The sequence below is a fragment of the Gymnoscopelus microlampas genome (genome assembly GCF_963454915.1).
Source record: "Gymnoscopelus microlampas genome assembly, chromosome: 15".
Lineage (NCBI taxonomy): Eukaryota > Metazoa > Chordata > Actinopteri > Myctophiformes > Myctophidae > Gymnoscopelus > Gymnoscopelus microlampas.
Genome location: NC_139952.1, coordinates 8,425,571 through 8,444,598, shown reverse-complemented (window position 1 = coordinate 8,444,598; position 19,028 = coordinate 8,425,571). Strand labels below are relative to the sequence as shown.

At 46.2% G+C, this 19,028-nt stretch overlaps 1 protein-coding gene across 1 annotated transcript in view; it reads left to right on the top strand.

Annotated features, from left to right (window-relative positions):
* Positions 1-18,461, top strand: part of LOC311061531 (receptor-type tyrosine-protein phosphatase U-like) — a 165,224-nt gene extending 146,763 nt beyond the window's left edge. Inside the window, exons 25-30 of the mRNA XM_084080189.1 lie at positions 7,617-7,766; positions 7,895-8,209; positions 9,149-9,274; positions 9,357-9,514; positions 13,211-13,346; positions 18,183-18,461. Coding sequence (XP_083936315.1) covers positions 7,617-7,766; positions 7,895-8,209; positions 9,149-9,274; positions 9,357-9,514; positions 13,211-13,346; positions 18,183-18,245 — 948 coding nt within the window. The 3' untranslated portion in view covers positions 18,246-18,461. The remainder of the gene's footprint in view (positions 1-7,616; positions 7,767-7,894; positions 8,210-9,148; positions 9,275-9,356; positions 9,515-13,210; positions 13,347-18,182) is intronic.
* Positions 18,462-19,028: the final 567 nt, after the last annotated feature.

Below are 19,028 nucleotides of genomic sequence, written 5' to 3'. Positions count from 1 at the left end.
TTTTTTATTATCCTATTAGCATAAAACTACTGAATCTTTGTTTGCCCTTTAGTTTTCTTCACCTTCATTATTCTTGCCCATGCTGCTACATTGTCTCATGGAAGCCACACAAACATAAGTTTTACTCTTGTACCTGTGCACAAAATGGAACAATTAATACAAGCTTAACGACTTAAACCCCAGCATCGGTATTGTGGGGAAAGCTTTCACTAGAAATAGCCAATCGAAAAGCTCACAATGTGACGCAATGCGTCGCATTGTGAGCACAGAAAAGACACTAGTATTGAGCCCTGAGGGACTCTGGTTACCCATTTGGGGTTGAAGTGGTTAAAGGACAACGTCACCCATTTTCAATATATATTCATATAATTGGTAACTTACTAACTAACTAATGTTCATGATAAAATGGTAAAAAAAACTAAATCTATTTGTTCTCAGAGGAGGGCTGTGGACACTTAAGACCCGCCTACCAGTGATAGTGGTTAGGCAGATTTTCTTTTTTCAAACAAGATCACATTTCACAGCTTGGATTCCACATCGATGATGTCACTGGTAGGCGTTGTTTCTGAACTGTCCACGACCCTCCTCTAAGATACAGAGTGAGTAGACAAAAATGGTGCCATATTATAATGAGCATAGGACCAATTGTAGGTGGAAAATGGGTGAAGTCGTCCTTTAAGCTTCTTGCCCCCCACCCCCATAAACATTAAGATTTTTATTTTATTTTGCTAGCTACTTCCTTGGCCTACTGGCAGCACGCATGTACAATTAATGTTGCGCTGATCGCCCCAGTGGTTAGTGGGTGGGGGGAGACAGTAATCCCCTCCCTTTCCTTTAAGTGATGTAATCATTTGCGTGACGTAATCCTTTGCCATCTATGTTGTCACACAGAGCCATCAAATGATGTCACATTGTACAAATAAGGTCACAACGTACAAATTCTGTCAGTCTGTTCTCTGCCTGAGAGAAGCACTTCATATTACTTTCTATCTAGCTTTGAATTATATTTCTATATAGTTCTTTACATCAGCTTTATCCTCGGGAGTGTTATCATCATAACGGACACATCGCTGTATGCCAGGTTAAACCCTGATCCACGGCGTGGACTGACCGTTGCAGCCGTGCTCCGGAGCTGGTCGACTGTCGGGGCCGCGGACGGAGTCCCGTTTCCCACACCACCACCAAGGAGAACCAGAAGCGTGGCAACAAAGCGGCCCACATTGTCCCGGATTCAGGAGTACAAGTCCTCGAGAGACCACCGGTGTATATCGACAAAGCCTTTATTGTTTAGTCCTTGGGATATCCTCATGGGGAGCTACATCAGTAAACCTGAAGGTCCTGGTACCGGTCGAAGTTCCGGATCTGTTCACCATCGAGATCAACCCCAAGAGAGTGTGAGCCAACAGAACCATGTAGTCCCAACTCCCAACAGAAAACGGTCATTGTCTGGGGGACATGTCGGCACTGCAAGAAAAATCCCCGTCACCCCTCAGCGCCAGTATCCTCTGAAGACAACGGGCACTTCCTCAGCGGGACTTGTAAGGAACATATTTGCATGGCTCCTGCCTCCGGCCGAGTGGTACAGCTTCATTCACGGTTCTCCCAGCTCCCCGGTGCTCCCTAGCCCAGTTACAGTGAAGATCAGTAGGCCCGACCACGGCACCTCTCCCTCAGACCCCTGCTCCAACGAGACAGTTCCAACTGTGCTCACAGAGAAGAGCCGCAAGAGAGAAGCGGTCGATGACCATGACGAAACCTTTAAAGTGGAGACGAAAAGCAAAAGAATACGCAATGCCAGTAATAGCCCAGTTACGGTGAAGATCTGTAGGCCAGACCACAGCCCCTCCCACGGCTTGATGGCCCCCTCAGATCCCTGCTCCAAGGAGACAGTCCTCATGGTGCTCAAAGAAAAGAGGCGCAAGAGGGAGGCAGTTGATGACGATGGTGAAACCTTTACAGTGGAGACGAAAAGCAAAAGAATACGCAATGACAGTGAAGGAATCGCACATTCTTCCTTTCTGCCCAACATAGTACAATCCCAATTCATCTCCAAGCTGGGAACGCTTAAGCGAGGCTTGGACTACATGCCGGAGAATCCCACCATGAAGAGACCTCGCACATCCTCCATCATCAGCAGGTGTGCATCTGGCTCAGTCCGGCACGCCTGGCTCAAAGAAAGCCGCAAGAGAGAGGCGGTTGACGATGAGGACGAAAGAGCACATTATTCGGACCTTGAGCCATTTCTGTCTAATGAAGTACAATCTCAATTTAAAAACTACACAGCAGAGGAGGAGAAGCCAGCCATGAAGAGATCTTGCATCTCCTCCGTCGGCCATGGCTCAGTCCGCAACCCCATACACAGCTCCTACAGCTCTTCTAAAGGCTTCCTTTTGAAGAGAGTCTCGCCGCACACCTCCCCTCTCTCCAGCCCTGTGTCGATTTGCTCTCAAACTCCTGAGAGAGCCTCTCCCAGCTCTCTTTCCTTAGAGACGTCAGGCAGAATGGCCACAGACACTGAACCCACTATTTCCAAAGTGGCCACTGCCACCCAGGTTCTTGCTGCTGTCCCGTCAAGCCCGACCAGCTGTGAAGGCAGACGGAAGCGCAAGGTCCAGCTGGTGGCCAGCCATGGTGAGGAGCATATCTCTCTGCTTCCACCCCCAGAGCTGGGATACAGCATCACCAACGAAGACTGGGACCAGGAGAAGAGAGCTGCCTTCAGCAAGATCCAGAAAGACCTGGAAGAAGCTGCTCCAGAACCAAAGAAGAATAAGCCTCTCGCGGCCGTGACAGTCCCCTCCTCTCAGACTACCTCCTCCGCAGAAGCCAGCACCACCCTGGCGAGCTTTCTGGCGACCCCTCTGCCCACAGCCTCCATCCTGAGCAACGTGGCAGCACCCATACCCGTCATCAACCCAGCAGCCATGCCAGTCATCAACCTAGACCCCAGCCCAGCCACCAGTTTGAGCACGGCCCTGCCCTTCATAGCTGTCCCTGCCGCAGCTCACACTATGGCTGCCCCCAACTCCCCTGCAGCTGATCTCCTCTTGCAGGGACAACAGGCTCTGCGGATGCAAAGCCTTACTCCATCCAGCTCAACTGCAGTGGTCAACACCACAGCAGGTCCTGTATTTACAACCCATGTACAGCCGAGTAGTTCCATACTACAGTCTACCTCTAATACCATGGAAGCCTCACAGCCAAGACCGGCTTCCACCTCTCAGCTCATCCTGCCAGGCCTCAGCCAGCCCACCCTGTCTGGCCCCGGCCAGCCGTCTAGCAGCCCGAGTTCTGCTTTGGGCCAGGTGCAGGGCCTGACCACGAAGATTCCCAGCAGCAGCAACCTCATCAGATTGGGCAGCCATCTAAGTACACCCACCTCCTCTTCAGCCTCCTGCACATCATCACCTCCCACTGCTCCCATAGTTACCAACACTTACTCTACCATGGATGCCCCACAGCCCAGCTCGGCCTCCACCTCTCAGCCCACCCTGCCAGCCCTCACTTTCAGCCCGGTGCTGGGCCTGCCCACCAAGACTCCCAGCAGCAGCAACCCCACCATAGCAACAAAAAGCCTGTTTGGAGTGTCTGGCCACTCCAAACCTCCCACTGCTCCCATAGTTACAAACACTGACTCAGCAACAACTGCCACTAACCCTCTACAGGCCGCTGGTGACAAGATTAACTTTGGAGCCACCACTAGCGCCCCCCCGGCATTCGTGGGCACCAACATCAAGCCCTCTGTTCCAACCTTCAAGCCCTTGTTTGGCAGTGCTCCAGCTAGTAGTGGCATTGGACTATCTGCAGTGGCTTCAGCCCCGACAACCACTTCTGCCAGTACAGCCTCCGTATTAGGTGGGTTCCCTGGTTTAGTGACTGGTACCAGCGGAACATCCACCTCCAGGACCACCGCTGTCCCTCAACCCACAGTCAGACCTCCGTTTGGGAACTGGGGCTCCCCATCCATGACAAGCAGCACCTCAACTCTGGCAACTCCCTCTGTCACCAGTGGTACTTTTCAGTTTGGAGCTGTCCCTGCTGCCACTATGGCCCCTGCTGCCCAAACATTTCCCGGTAACAGCTTTACATTTGGTGCCTCTTCCAACACCACCAGCACCTTCCAGCCTGCTCTTACTGCCGCCACCCAGAAGCACTTTACCTTCAGCCAGGTGGATAATGGCAATCAAAACCCCACAACCATCGCAGCCACAGCCCCTGCCCTCCAGCCCAACTTCATTTGTGGAACGTCATCTTCTGAAGCATCCACGACGACCACTGTTCTGACTCCAACTCCCTTTATATTTGGGTCCACCCAGACGACTACAGCCTCCGCCACACAAACGCAGACTGCACAGACAAACCCCTTCTCCTTTAGTAATGCTATGACGCAACAGACCCCTGCTGGCCCAGCCTCCGGATTTAACTTCAGTGGTTCCATTCCAGGCACACAGTTTCAAACGGCGCTTTCTAATAACCCACCACCACAGACAGGCGGCTTTAACTTTGGAGCTGCTGCTAGCGGGATGTTTACTCCTGCCTTTGGACAGAGTGCTGGCACAGGTCCCATTAACTTTGGCAGCCCAGAAACCTTCGGCACTGTTGCACCTTGCCCCTTTGGATCATCAACCACTCCTTTCTCTGCACGTTCCAAGCCCTTACAGGGCGACCGGAGGAAGCTGCAGCCCCGCAAGAACCGCAGGAAGAAGTAAAGCAGGTCAAACACTGCTAACCCAAGACAACCTCCAGGGGACATGTGTTATTATGTTAGTGCCTTTGCTGCTATGGCTAAATATGACCACGATAGCTGCCTGTTCTAACCCAAGACCCCCCACCCTTAAAGACCAGACTATCATGGCGACAGAGCAAAACCTAAAAGTGAGGAAAGTGGCCAGTGTGTGGAAATCCAATCTCCCCCGCCATATTAAGCTCAGCTTCTCTGCGACTGTAGAGACTGTTCTATACGGCTGTAAATGATGGACCCTGAAGTCTTCCCTACAGACGTCCCTGGATGGGTGCTACATAAAACGTTGCGTGCGGTACTAAACATCAACTGGAATGAGCACTTAACAAACGGGTATCTGTATAGGGAGCTCCCAGCCAGCAAGCCTGTGCCATGGGAGCCAACACACAGGCATCGATTGCGAGGGTGTACTGAAAATATGGGGGTGGAAAGTACTGGTGAGCTGGCCAGATGTATGAAGGATCGAGATGACAGGATATGCCACTGGAGGGCTCGCCCGAAGATGACCTAGAGAAAGAGAGAGAGAAGGGGTTAAAGAGGTGGATCTGAAGTGGCACATATTCTACGCAAACAAAAAACTAAAATAATATAATTTGTTTCCAGGACTCTCCCATCGCTTTGTCCCAAGTTGAGTCAGAGTCAAGGATGCAAACACATCCTTGACATAAATGTTTTTTATGCTTTATTTCAGATAGATACAGGAAAGACCAAAGAGAAGAGGGGTGACATGCATGTCGGATTTGAAACAGGTTCAGCTGAGAAAAGAACCATAGCCTCATTTACATGGTCGTGCACTTAGTCGAGGATCTGCATCAGAAGAGAGAATCAAGACGAGTGCAGGACTTGGTACAGACATTCTGGAATCACAGTCATGTGCATCAGCTCGTGTAAAGTTAGTGTTGTGGCCACACTGGCTGATGGACGACCCTTGGCTCCTCCGGGCCATCATCTAATGACCCAAGTAGGGCAATTCCCATGTCCTCTTCCTGTAACACTTCTGCCACTGCTGGCAGAAGTGTTCCTACCAGTGACAACATTAGCTATACATGTCAGACTGTGACCACCAACATTTTTTTTTCCTTCTTTTTTTTGTGAATTCATGTCAGATCTACTTAAATCGTATTGTCAAATCACATGTTTACAGATGTAATGAAGTGGGTGAAATTAATTTGTAGTTTTCAGGAAAGGGAAGAAGAGAGAAAGAACATGGAGAAGGTCAGATATTCAAATGTGAGTAGAGTGAAATAGATGCATCGCCCCTCCAGGCTATGGGATGAACATCTCGCTGGGCTATGGAGCCTGATATTTCCGACCGGAGTACTGATGATGACATAGCCATATAGACAATTGATATGGAGAGAGGGAGAGACGGTTTGACACTACTGCGCCAGACAGTACACTGTAAGTACTCCTGGTGGAGGTTTGCTCTCCAAGAGAGGTTGTCTGGGAAACAGTAGGTCACCGGTTCGCGTCAGGGAACTGTGTGTCAAATTGTCCCTGACCAAGGCGCTTGCAAACCCCTGACTGCTCCCCCCGGGCGCTCATCATAACCATCTGAGCAGCCACCAGGTGGGTGGAGCTGAAACTGAATTTCCTCCGCAGGACTAACTATAAAGTCTCCCTTCCTTTCTAGTTTGTACCAGACAACTGTTTTCAGAACACTGGTGGCCTCATTTGGCATTGACGTTGGAGTGTAGGACCCAATATTTCTTTATCAACCACTTAAACACTATATACTTGTCCCCCAGTTGTCTGTACTTGGGCCACTCCTTTTTTCCCTCTAGGCCACATCCCTTAGCCGAAAACAGCTTATTTACAGGATGTTCTTTGGCTGTTATGACCTACCACGTTGCGATGCGTCGTGAATTTGTACATTGGCTGTTTTTTAATAGTTTTTACCATTGTCATGGTGCTTCTGGTGCTTTCGCGTTTCAAAGTTAACAGGGCGAATTGTCCAAAACGTGACATTGTTTGTCTTACGTCACAGACGTAACATGCCCATATGTGACCCAGTCCAATGCTTCGTGCCACAAGGGGGGGTCAGGTCATTGAAACTGGACTTTTTGGGCCGCAGCATATAGTTGTGAAAATGTCTCCTCCCAAATTGGCAGTTAAATGTAGGGTAAGGGATTTTCTTTGGTTACAATAAGTGTGAAATAGCTCTGTATTCTGATAGTACTCATTGCTATAGAGTGTTTGTTCAGTAACAGCAGTCTCCATGTCTCTCCAGCTCTTTAATGAACAGAAAATAAATGTTATGTTTATTAAATACCAATTTTATACAATCAGGATGGAGAACTCAGTCAGGATACAGATTAAACAAGTTAAATTGGAAGTGATGACACAAATAAATGAGCAGACAAAATTGAAACTGCAACACTATAAAAACTAGAAAATGTGCTCCTCGGAGCACAGGTCTCCGCCAGTACTGTTCCTGATTAATCCTGTCTTACCTCACTTCAAAAGATATAAATGATCTTTAGGTCTCTATTTCATCATGCGTCTCGCTAGCCAATCAAAGCACACCCTTTCAACATATTGTCACGTGTCACGTGAAGCTTGACCAATGTTAGCTTGGTGGACACACGGAAGGACGAGAACGAAAACATAGTCTCCTGGCGGAGACAATGAGGCTGATAAATGGATATTCTCTCCTGATTGGGTGAAATGTTGTCGCCTACCTGAAAATGTGTTTTTTCAGTTAATTAAAGGGCTGGCGAGACAGTGAGACCCCATGCGTGACTGAACAAACACTCTATCTATAGCAATGATTACTATCAGAACCAAAGCACATCCCTTACCCTACCTTTAACAATAATTATGCATTTAGAATAGCAAAAACGAATGTATTAAGTTTGTGATTGTGTGCTTTTAGGAGCAGTATGTGTTCATCCATGATGCCATCCTGGAGGCGTGTCTGTGTGGAGAGACGGCCATCCCTGTTAATGACTTTGCTCTGACCTATAAAGACATGCTGAAGGTGGATTCACAGAGCAACACCACACAGCTCAGAGAAGAGTTCCAGGTAACACACGCACATGTTGCAACATGATGCGTTGTGAGTTTCCATTGAAAATGAATGGTAGCCTGTAGCTTTGTTGGTGCCAGTGTGCACGCGGCATACTAACCGTGATCTCTGTTTTCGTGCGTCAGACGCTGAACTCGGTGACTCCTCACCTGGACATGGAAGAGTGCAGCGTCTCTCTGATGCCCAGGAACCGCGAGAAGAACCGCAGCATGGACGTTCTGCCGCCCGACCGCTCGCTGGCCTTTCTGGTCGCCACCGAGGGCGAAGGCAACGACTACATCAACGCCGCACTCGCCGACAGCTTCCACCGAGCTGCCGCCTTCGTGGTGACGCCCCACCCCCTGCCAGGGACCACCACAGACTTCTGGAGGCTGGTGTTCGACTACGGCTGCACCTCGGTGGTCATGTTGAACCAGCTCAACCAGTCCAACTCTGCCTGGGTGAGACACAAACACACCACTGCTTCTCTATGGACTCCGACTGTCACGAACATGGCATTTTAATAGATGATACATTTTCATACAAATGATTGGGATTAACAATTTAATTGTGTTTTTGGCATTGAACATTGGAACGTATTAATAAAAAATGTTTATTTTAGACTTAAAACCAAAATTGCACAGGGCATATGAGACAAATTCCTTATATTATACAAAGAAATGACACATTGAATAATGCATGCATTTCGAAGACACTGTAAAGACACTCTGGAGCGCTCCTCTCCCTAGAGCATCGCATTGCGTCAGTGGTGGACAAAGTACTCTACCCCCCACCTCTCCTGGCTGTCACCGCTAACGTTGTTAGCATGTCAACGTCAATGCTCCCCCCTGAGTTCCTCCCATTGGCTGGCCGGAGACGGAGCCCTTAACAGTTGTCTTTAATGGAGTCTGTGGTCTTGTTGTGCACCAACCTCAAGTGATGGAATAAGTACTCAGATTTTTACTTAAAGTAAAGGTGTTTAGTTTCTTTCCATCACTGGCACAACCCGACTAACCGTTTCCATCACCTCCAAGCCACAGCCAAGGTTCCCCTACCGCATTAATTTATAATGAGCTAATGGTAATGCTGTTGAATAAGTAAAAACTAGGGGCAAGTGTTGTTTTGCTCATTTAAATCACGCCGCCATTTGAAAGCAATCACTGTCATTTAAGCTAATTGTCACAATACTCGGGTGTCTTTACTGTGCCTCATGGCTGGCTGTGACATCATTGTGTCCCCCCTCAAGCTGTGTGACATCATGATTTGTCCTCCTTACCCTCTGGTTTGTTCATCCCTCTGTTCTGTTCTTCACTGCCATGTGTTCAGCACTGATGAGCTGCTCTCTCTCTCTCTCTCTCTCTCTCTCTCTCTCTCTCTCTCTCTCTCTCTCTCTCTCTCAGCCATGTCTTCAGTACTGGCCTGAACCAGGACTTGAGCAGTTTGGGCCGATGACGGTGGAGCTTCTGTCCAGAACGGCCGACGATGACGTCATTATACGCCTGTTCCGCATTCAGAACATCACACGGGTATGTGCATTCATTGGAAATGCGTCTAATGTGTTTTATGGAAGCCGCAAGTCCACCGTTTAATCAATGAAATGTCCCCCAGCTGCAAGAAGGTCAGCTGGTGGTGCGTCACTTCCAGTTCCTGCGCTGGTCACCGTACCGTGACGTTCCCGACTCCAAGAAGGCCTTCCTCAGCCTGCTGGCCCAGGTGCACAACTGGCAGGAGGAATGTGGAGAGGGACGCACCATCGTCCACTGCCTGTGAGTCCATACACTGATACCACAAACACTCAATGATACCAGCACCACCCATACAGTGATACCAGCACTACAAACACAGTGATACCACCACCACCCATACAGTGATACCAGCACCATGGCTTTAACTCCTGAATGGTCTGCTGACATGGTTTGAGAAGGCGTCAGACTCTAGCATTGTGTTATTTTTCTAATGCCATAAATCACACTTACATTTGGAATCCAGAAACTGCTTTTGAAAAAGGCTTTCTATCAGTGCATTTCATTGGTAGACAATATAACAATCTAAGATTGGAGAGCCTACCCCTTTACCCAGCTAAATCTGTAGTGTTAGTTCAACTTTGACGGTAATGTCTTTCGGATGTCTTTCCGTTAGCGCAAAGCTGTGGTTTTAATCGTTTCATAAGTATCTTTAGGCTCTAGACATGCATGTTCCACCGGTCTGCAGTTCCATATCTGGAGGTGGAGAACCTTTAATGTCCAGGAGTGAGGCTGTTTGTGGGACATCATCTCACGCTGTATTAGAAGTCCCCACTCCTGTATTGTAGATACTAGAAGTTCGGCCGGCTGCGCCGGCCTCACATCTAGCGCCCACGCCCACGTAGCGTCCACGCCCACGTAGCGCCCACGCCCACGTAGAGACCACTTGGCAGCGCCGATCACTGGCGTAGCGTCATGAGGGCTAGTGGGGCCATGGCCCGGTCAGTGAAGATTTGCCAGGAAAATGAATTCTGCTCCGACAACAATAGACACAGCCGCCGGCCGCCAGTGACGTTACTGAAGTGATACATTGGCTGGCCCATTCACACCTTTTACAAAGCTAAAGCTGCCTACTCCTGCCTATCAATGGTCCAAGTGTGACCTGTAAAGTAGCCTATCGTAGTCTGTAGGAGACATAAGCATGTCCTAAGAGGAGTCCAAAAGAGAATGGATCCTGGGAGTCATGAATGAAATTACAGAGGTGAGTAAATAACTACATGTGCTCAAGTACTGCACTTTACTGGATATCTATCTATCTATCTATCTATCTATCTATCTATCTATCTATCTATCTATCTATCTATCTGTCTATCTCTCTATCTCTATCTCTATCTCTATCTCTATCTATCTCTCTCTCTATATATATATACATATCTAAATGGCGAAATGGCTGGGGGGAAATGGGCAATATATTGTTATTTAATATTGTTATTTTATTATGAGTATTAATAAGTTATGATGATTAATTATATCATATGATTATAATATTTGATTAAGATATATGATCTTATAATAATCATGGGGCATGTATAATCATTATCTAATAATCAAATAATAATACAATGAGTCATCATACATCTTTTCGGTGGCGGGTGTTATACGGAAATGTGTGACCCTGTACAATCTGGTCAAAATGGCGGCCGTTTGTGTGTTGTTGCGCGCGTACACACACACACACACAAGGAATGTGTGTGGAGATGGCGGCTGTTTTTGTGTGTTTGCACAACAGTGCATGTGGACACACGAATGGTGAGTTGGATGCGTCTTTTAACACAATGGCTGCCTTTTAATTATCAGCTGTTGTCCGCCAAAGACGTATATATACGTCATGGAAAAAAAGGAAAAAAAAAAATTTTTTTTTCAATTTTTTTTTTTTTTTTTTTTTTTTAATTTTTTTATAATTTCAACCCTTGTCGAATTACGAACAGATTAGGAGCTAAAAATGTTCGAAGATTTGCTGCTCCATTCACTTCAATGTTAAAATTCAAACGGACAAACAATTCACTTTGTTTTTTGGTTTAAAACTACTGGTTTTGAGCTATATTGAAACATCAAACAACACATGTCAACGAGGTCAAAATGACCTCGTTGACATTTGTGAAACCACACCTGAATCTCATCTGTGATTAGAAACCATCTGGGGATCAATCATACTGGAGGAAAAAAATCTGTGGCTACGCGAACAGGTACCAAAATCATGGCAAAACCCTGGCAGACAACAGCTAAAAATCTGAAAAAACTCTGGCAGGCAATGTGTTAATAATCAGAAGACGCACAGTACTGCACACACACACACACACACACACACACACACACACACACACACACACACGCGCGTTGAAGTAATTTCCGTGTGCGCGCGCACACACACACCTACAAACGGAGACGGCGTGTATTGAAATGGGGGCAGAGGTTCTGAATTGGCATCCAGGGAGTGTGTGCATAGTTTCGAGCAAGCCAACGATGCGGGAGATTAGCTATCCACAGACGGACGGACAGGGGGTAAAACATACTCTGGCGCCATGGCTTTCGGCCTGGCGGAGACAATGAAAAAGCTAAAGTAAAGGAAAAGACCATTACTGCAACAAAAGTAGTCAACAAACTATACTATAAAACATTGGGCACATTGTCAAATAATATAAGAAAGAGGCAAACATGTTGAAAATAGCCGATCTGCAAGCTCACAACGCCTCTCAACGTGAGGGTTGTGAGCTTGTAGATCTGCTATTTTCACAATATTGACTTGTGGAACGGAGTCAAACAAAATGGGGGGGGGGGGGGGGGGGCGGGGGATAGCCACTGCCCTAATCGGACCGAAATTATCTGAAATTACATAATGCAGCCTAAACGTGCGTTGCACGGGGCGGTCCTGCCATTACGTTACATACCACAACATACATCATCTACAATGGACTAACGGAGCAGCAATAATAACATTCACCACACGAATATTGTTGACAAAGTGATTGCACAGCCGCTGCAGGTATGACAACCACGTTAGCGTTAGCTACATGGCAACTATCACAGCGCCCTGTCCGTCGTCGCTGCGACTGACTGATGGCTACAGCCATAGATATATGTAAACACTACAGCAAGCTCTCTGCGATGCCATTGTCTGGAAACTGCTCTTAGCGTGACAGGACCAGAGTGAGCGCTTTCGTTATTGGTAAGATACGGTGCATGGCACACGGCGTCTCTACCCCATAGCTTGTAGATCTCTCACACATGATTGGCGTAGGCTGCGTTGCCAGGTCTGACTTTGTGTCTAAGCAATGGTCGGCTTATTTTTGCGCGCCTTTGGGGTCGTTCGCATAGTGCGCACGGCAGCGCTTGTTTAGCGTACGTCAGCGCGACGTGGCAACGTGAAAGGGTGGTCACTTGTGGATTTGCAAGGCAACAACACGTAGACGCGCAAGGCGTTGTTAGCTTGTAGATCTGTTGTGTCGTTCTTTGTGCTGTGTGGGGGAGGTGCGCTGTTGGGGCTCGGCAACGAAGGTGCATGATGATTGGCTGGTGAAAAGAAACACCCGGACGTGAATTTTGAGTTGGCGAAGTGATTTGCATAAGTATTGGAGCATAATGCGTTTGATATTAATTGTACATCCTGCAAGTACAGTGATGGGATGCGAAGCAGCTGGTTTGACAGGCAGAATATTGAGGAATTTTGGGGGAAAATGTGGAGTTAGTTGGGCCATGTGTCTGCTTGGCCATTGAGCCCATACACTCGTGTACACTCCATGACTGTGGCCGTCAATTATGGTAGCAAGATTGCTCATATACTCATCTTTAAAGTCGAACAGTTGGCCTTTTTCTGACAGCGTTTGATAAAAGCTCAGTCAATGTGTGACATTTCACTGTGTAGCTGAAAGAGCCGTCTTACTCATGGATGGAATGTGTATCATGTCAGTCAGACCTTTCTGTTTGTGTGTTTGGGAACAGGAACGGAGGTGGTAGAACTGGTACTTTCTGTGCCTGCACCATGATCCTGGAAATGATTCGCCATCACAGAGTGGTCGATGTGTTCTTCGCTGCCAAAACGCTGCGCAACTCAAAGCCAAACATGGTGGAAAACACGGTGAGTAAAAAAATATTATTATCCTGCTGAAAATGTAGCCAGGTGTGCATGCGTCATGTCCATGTAACCGCAGTGTACTACCGGGTTGTTACTATACATGTCACATCCTGTTTCCACACGCAAACCATTCCACAATCTCTGAATGCGACATAGAGGCTGGAACTACGTCTCCTGAAAGCTAACAACAGGAGGTTTTCATGTTTGCCATTTCCATTCTAAATATCTTTAAAATATATGTTTGAATTTTCATTTCTGCTAAGCAGCAAGCTATATACAGTATACAGTATTGTATATGCTTCAATTAATTTGATTTACATAAGGACAAATGTGCTTTATTCCCAAGTCATTTTCAGCGCTTAAGTTGCACAGACGCAAGCATTTGAAGCATTGTGCGAGACAGTCTGAACCTATCTGTGCTCTCTGTAGGAGAGCGGACTGGCCCTCGTTAGCACTTTGTAGGCTGAGTAACTGTATGTTTATTCATGAGGAACTACAGAAACAGTTACCATCTTATTTATTAATTTGTCCAGCGGAATTAATATTACTGGCTGGCTTCACGCACACTTTTCTTTTGTAACTACACGTGAAACTAGGATCACTGTTGCTTGTTTATTTACGGGGCCAGAGCTCTGCTCTGGACACGTATTGTTATTCGCATTATTCTGTCACTTCTGCCACTTTTCGCAGTTCTGGCTGAACCGCGCTGTCGGTTTTTACGAAACTCGGCCATATGGTAGATGGTCATGAAAAACGATCAAAAAATAATTCTCACAATCTTTCGTCCAAAGGTGGCGCTATAGCACTCAATTGAAAATGCCAACTTTGACCAGGTACAATTCATGCCCTGTTTGACCTACAGCCATGAAACTTGGATACACATATGCGTCTCCTCATGCTTAACAACTTTCACACTCTGACTTTTGACCTCTGACCTTTAGATCTCCCACCATTTTGAATTATATGAAAAACAGTCATTGGCTCCTAACTTCTGCATTTTTTCACTTAGAAAAAATCCACTCCTATCGTTTTGTCGGCAGAGGTCCAACGTTCATGTGTAAAAGGTTTCGTGCAAATTGCTAAAAAATCCCAGGATTCCATAGATTTTAACTATTGCAGTTTTATGAAAATTATTCATCTGTGCCTAAAACATACATGCAGACTCACATTTCTTTGAAACTTTGCAGAAATGTACAGGGTCATTCCAAATATCACTGAAACCAATCTTACTCCAATTGGCCAAAAGGGGGCGCTATAGCAATTTTTTGAAAAGGCAGACTTTAAACAGGCATAAGTCATGCCTCGTTTGGCCGAAAGTCGTGAAACTTGCTTACACATGTGCCTTGACTCATGAGGAACACACGTATCGATTTGACCATTAAGCTCCGCCCTTAGATTTTCCGCAATTTTGAGCAGTTTGAAAAATACTTGTTTTTGCCAGTTCTGGCTTAACCGTGCATACGCTTTTTACGAAACTCGGCCATATGGTAGATGCTCATGAAAAACTACCAAGAAATAATTCTCACACTCATTCGTCAAAGGGTGGCGCTATAGCACTCAATTGAAAGTGCCAACTTTGAACAGGTACAACTCATGCCCTGTTTGACCTACAACCATGAAACTTCGATACACACATGCGTCTCTTCATGCCCGACAACTTTCGTGGTCTGACTTTTGACCTCTGACCTTTAGATCTCCCACCATTTTGAATTATATGAAAAACAGTCATTGGCTCCTAACTTCTGCATTTTTTCACTTATGGAAAATCCGTTGGAAATTTTTGTAGGCAGTGGTCCAAAGTTCATGTGTAAAATGTTTCGTGCAGATTGCTCAAAAATCCCAGGAGGAGATAGATTTTAACTATTACAGTTTTATGAAAATTATTCATCTGTGCCTAAAACATACATGCAGACTCACATTTCTTTGAAACTTTGCAGAAATGTACAGGGTCATTCCAAATATCACTGAAACCAATCTCACTCCAATTGGCCAAAAGGGGGCGCTATAGCAATTTTTTGAAAAGGCAGACTTTAAACAGGCATAAGTCATGCCTCGTTTGGCCGAAAGTCGTGAAACTTGCTTACACATGTGCCTTGACTCATGAGGAACACATCTATCGCTTTGACCAGTAAGCTCCGCCCGTAGATTGTCCGCAATTTTGAGCAGTTTGAAAAACACTTAAACCCAGGATTTTTCAGCTATTGGCGTGAAACTGTATCATCTGTGTAATCTCCTTTTTCATAGTTCCTTGTCTGTTGGTCCAATGGCGTCTCCCTTAAATGAGTGCCTCACAATCTCAAGGTCGCCAGTTCAAGCCTCACTTGATGCAGACTTAATTTAAGTTGAATTGCAAACAACATGACTGTATCAATGAATACATGTGCAAATGGTAAAGATAACCTGAAATGCTTATTTGAGAGTACGATTTCTCAATGTATGACATACTTCATTCTGAAAATAGCCGATCTACAATCTCAAAACTTTTCAGATAGCAATGTGTTTCTGAGCTTGTAGATCGGCTGCTTTCACTGTTTTCGGTAGCGAGGAGACATACAATTTCTCTATTGGTAAATGGTTTGTGAACGAGTGATCTTAGTGTTGGCTTGGTTCATGACAGAAGGCAAGAGTTTATGATCTTCAACAGACAACATCAGCCTGGACAAAGCTATAGCACTATAGGGGCCTGTTCCTCAAAAGGTGAATAAACTAAGCCTGGACTTAAGCCAAATCCAGACTTGACAAAGTCGGGTCCATATAAGCCTCGTTTATTCCGTTCCTCGAAGCAAAGCCAGGCTGAAAAGGAGCGACTTTGTCGAGCTAGGCCTTGTCAAGCCAGGCTATGTCCAGCCAGGATAATGAAGCCAGGCTTCACGTATTTCTATAAAAGACCATGAAAGTCGATAGCAGAATCCTTGAACTTGACCAATCATGGAGTCCAAAACCAGAGCGGCGTTCCTCTCTGTGGCTGAACAGCAGCATTGCAGCAGCTCATGAAATCATACAAGGAAGTAAAATGTATTATAAGCGAGAAACGCGACCGCAATAAATAGATCCAGGGAGAAAGCGTGGCAAAGTATTGCAAGCACACACAGTGTGTGTGTGTGTGTGTGTGTGTGTGTGTGTGTGTGTGTGTGTGTGTGTGTGTGTGTGTGTGTGTGTGTGTGTGTGTGTGTGTGTGTGTGTGCGCGCGCGACGGGACGGGACGACAACGGGACGCACGGGACTGGGGGTGTACCGCGACGGGACGCACGGGACGGGCCGGGGGTATACCGCGACGGGGGCCGCGACGGGACGCACGGGACGGGAGGGGGACGGGTTGACCGCGACTGGGGGCCGCGACGGGATGAGCGGGACACGGGGGACGGGGATGGGGACGGCGACGGGGACGGCGACGGGGGGGCGGGACACGCAATAACCCCACATTTGCAAGACCACTTTGGTAGAGGTTTGGGTTGTGTAGTTACCTTGCCATCATGATGTAACTCCAAAGGTGGACAAGAAATAAAAAATAATTTCTCCATTGACTAAATTGATAATTTAAAATATGCTCCTCATTGACTTACATTCAGTGAAAAAAAAATCTGTTATATTATCAAACATCTAACAACAATATGAACAATAGAACTATAGTGTTAACAGAGTGACAATGACATATCACATGAGTCATTGTGAAACAATTATGATTCATGGTCACACACTATTTCAGTAATATAATTAGTTTGATTATATCTTATTGTATTTATTTCATTTTATTTGAATGCAGGGTCATTCAAATGAGTCCATATAACACATGTGTTGAATTAACTGTGGACAAACTTGAAGAACAAAGGCACTGGATTAAGTAAACTTGGCTGTTAGCCTGCTCCTGACCAGGCTAACTTCACAGCTAAATTGCCATGGTAACTAAGGTAGGCTTGCTTCAATTCTCTTTTGAGGAATCGGGTCAAGGCTAAACTTAGACAGGGTGAACTGGCTAAACTAATCTTCAAGCTAATTCAGCTTTTGAGGAACCGATTCAGCCCTAATCCTGGCTAAATTAAGCCAGGATAGGTGTTAAAGCCAGGCTTAAGCTCTAATTCCCTTTTGAGGAACAGGCCCCAGGTAGTGTTGCAGCCTATTAGCCTATCATGGGGCGGCCATAGCTGGGTGGTTAGTGAGCACGCCTAGGGAACCAGAGGCTCTGGTTGCCCCAGGTTCGATTCCAGGCCATCCCAGCATATGCGTCGATGAAATGAAATTTGTCCCTGAGCAAGACTCTTAACCCCTAATTGCTCACAGGTTCTCATTGGAAACAAGACCACAAGGACTTTCATGAACGACCTGTTAAAAGGAATTATCCTTATCCTAGTCCGAAGGTTGAGAGTTCGATTCCTGTTAATGGCAATAGGTTGAGATGTCCAATCTATCCATTCTGTTTCCATCTCTCTCTCTCTCATCAATCTATTCCGTTTCCATGTCTCTCTTCAATCTATTCCGTTTCCATGGCTCTCTCTCTCTCTCTCTCTCTCTCTCTCTCTCTCTCTCTCTCTCTCTCCAGTTTCCATCTCTCTCTCTCTCTCTCTCTCTCTCTCTCTCTCTCTCTCTCTCTCTCTCTCTCCAGTTTCCATGTCTGTCTGTCTCTCTCTCACTGGCCCCGTATTATCGCTGCTTGCAGCTATATTTTTATGTTATTATTTTTGCATTTTCCTGGCTGTAAGTTTGACTGCTACTCTATGCTTTGTCTCAATTAGACTAACCTGGTTAAATAAAAATGTAATACAAAAGTAAACATTAAATTATGAATGTAGCATTTGTACACAGAGTGACATTTGGGTTGTTTGTCGTGTGTGTTTGTTTCAGGAGCAGTATCGATTCTGTTATGAACTGGCCCAGGAGTACCTGGACTGCCTGGAGGTCAGATAGCATTGATCCACACCACTAGAGGGTACTACAGTGTCTAACACACAGTCTGGCTCCTTGGTCTCGTGTCCCGGGTCGGTGGGACTTGAGCCCTCTGCTCCTCAGTCCTTGTACACAGCTCTGGATGTCGTCTTTTCAATGCCTGGATCAAACATGACCTCTTCATTAAAGGAACACTTCACAGATTTCAAACCTTGTCTTCGTATAATTGATCCTCACTAATGCTCATTATAAGATGACACCATTTCTGTCTACTCACTCTGTCTCAGAGGAGGACTGTGGACAGTTCAGAAACCTGTTTACCAGTGGCATCATCGGTAGGCAACTGCATCCATAAAGAGAAGGACTGTACTTTCCATTAGTTTGGAATTTCCACCGATGATGCCATTGGTAGGCAGGTTTCTGAACTGTCCGTACAGTGAGTAGACAGAAAGTATCCCATCTTATAATGTAGTGAGGACCCAATGATATGAAGATAACATTGAAAATGGGTGAAGTGCTCCTTTAATGACACAGAGAACAATACTCACTGGACAGCCTCGTAAAACGCTAGACTGATCTGATGATACCCTTCTTTACTGATGATACCCTTCTTTACTGATGATAACCCTCTTTACTGACGATAACCTTCTTTACTGATGACACCCTTCTTTTTCTCTGCAACCTGTACGCTTTGGTGCCACTAAACACCTGCCAATACCAGTGGAACATTTTGGCAGGAAATGGGAGTCGAAACCGTCCCGTTTTCATTTTTTTTACTGGTCATTGCCATCGTACCGGTGGTAA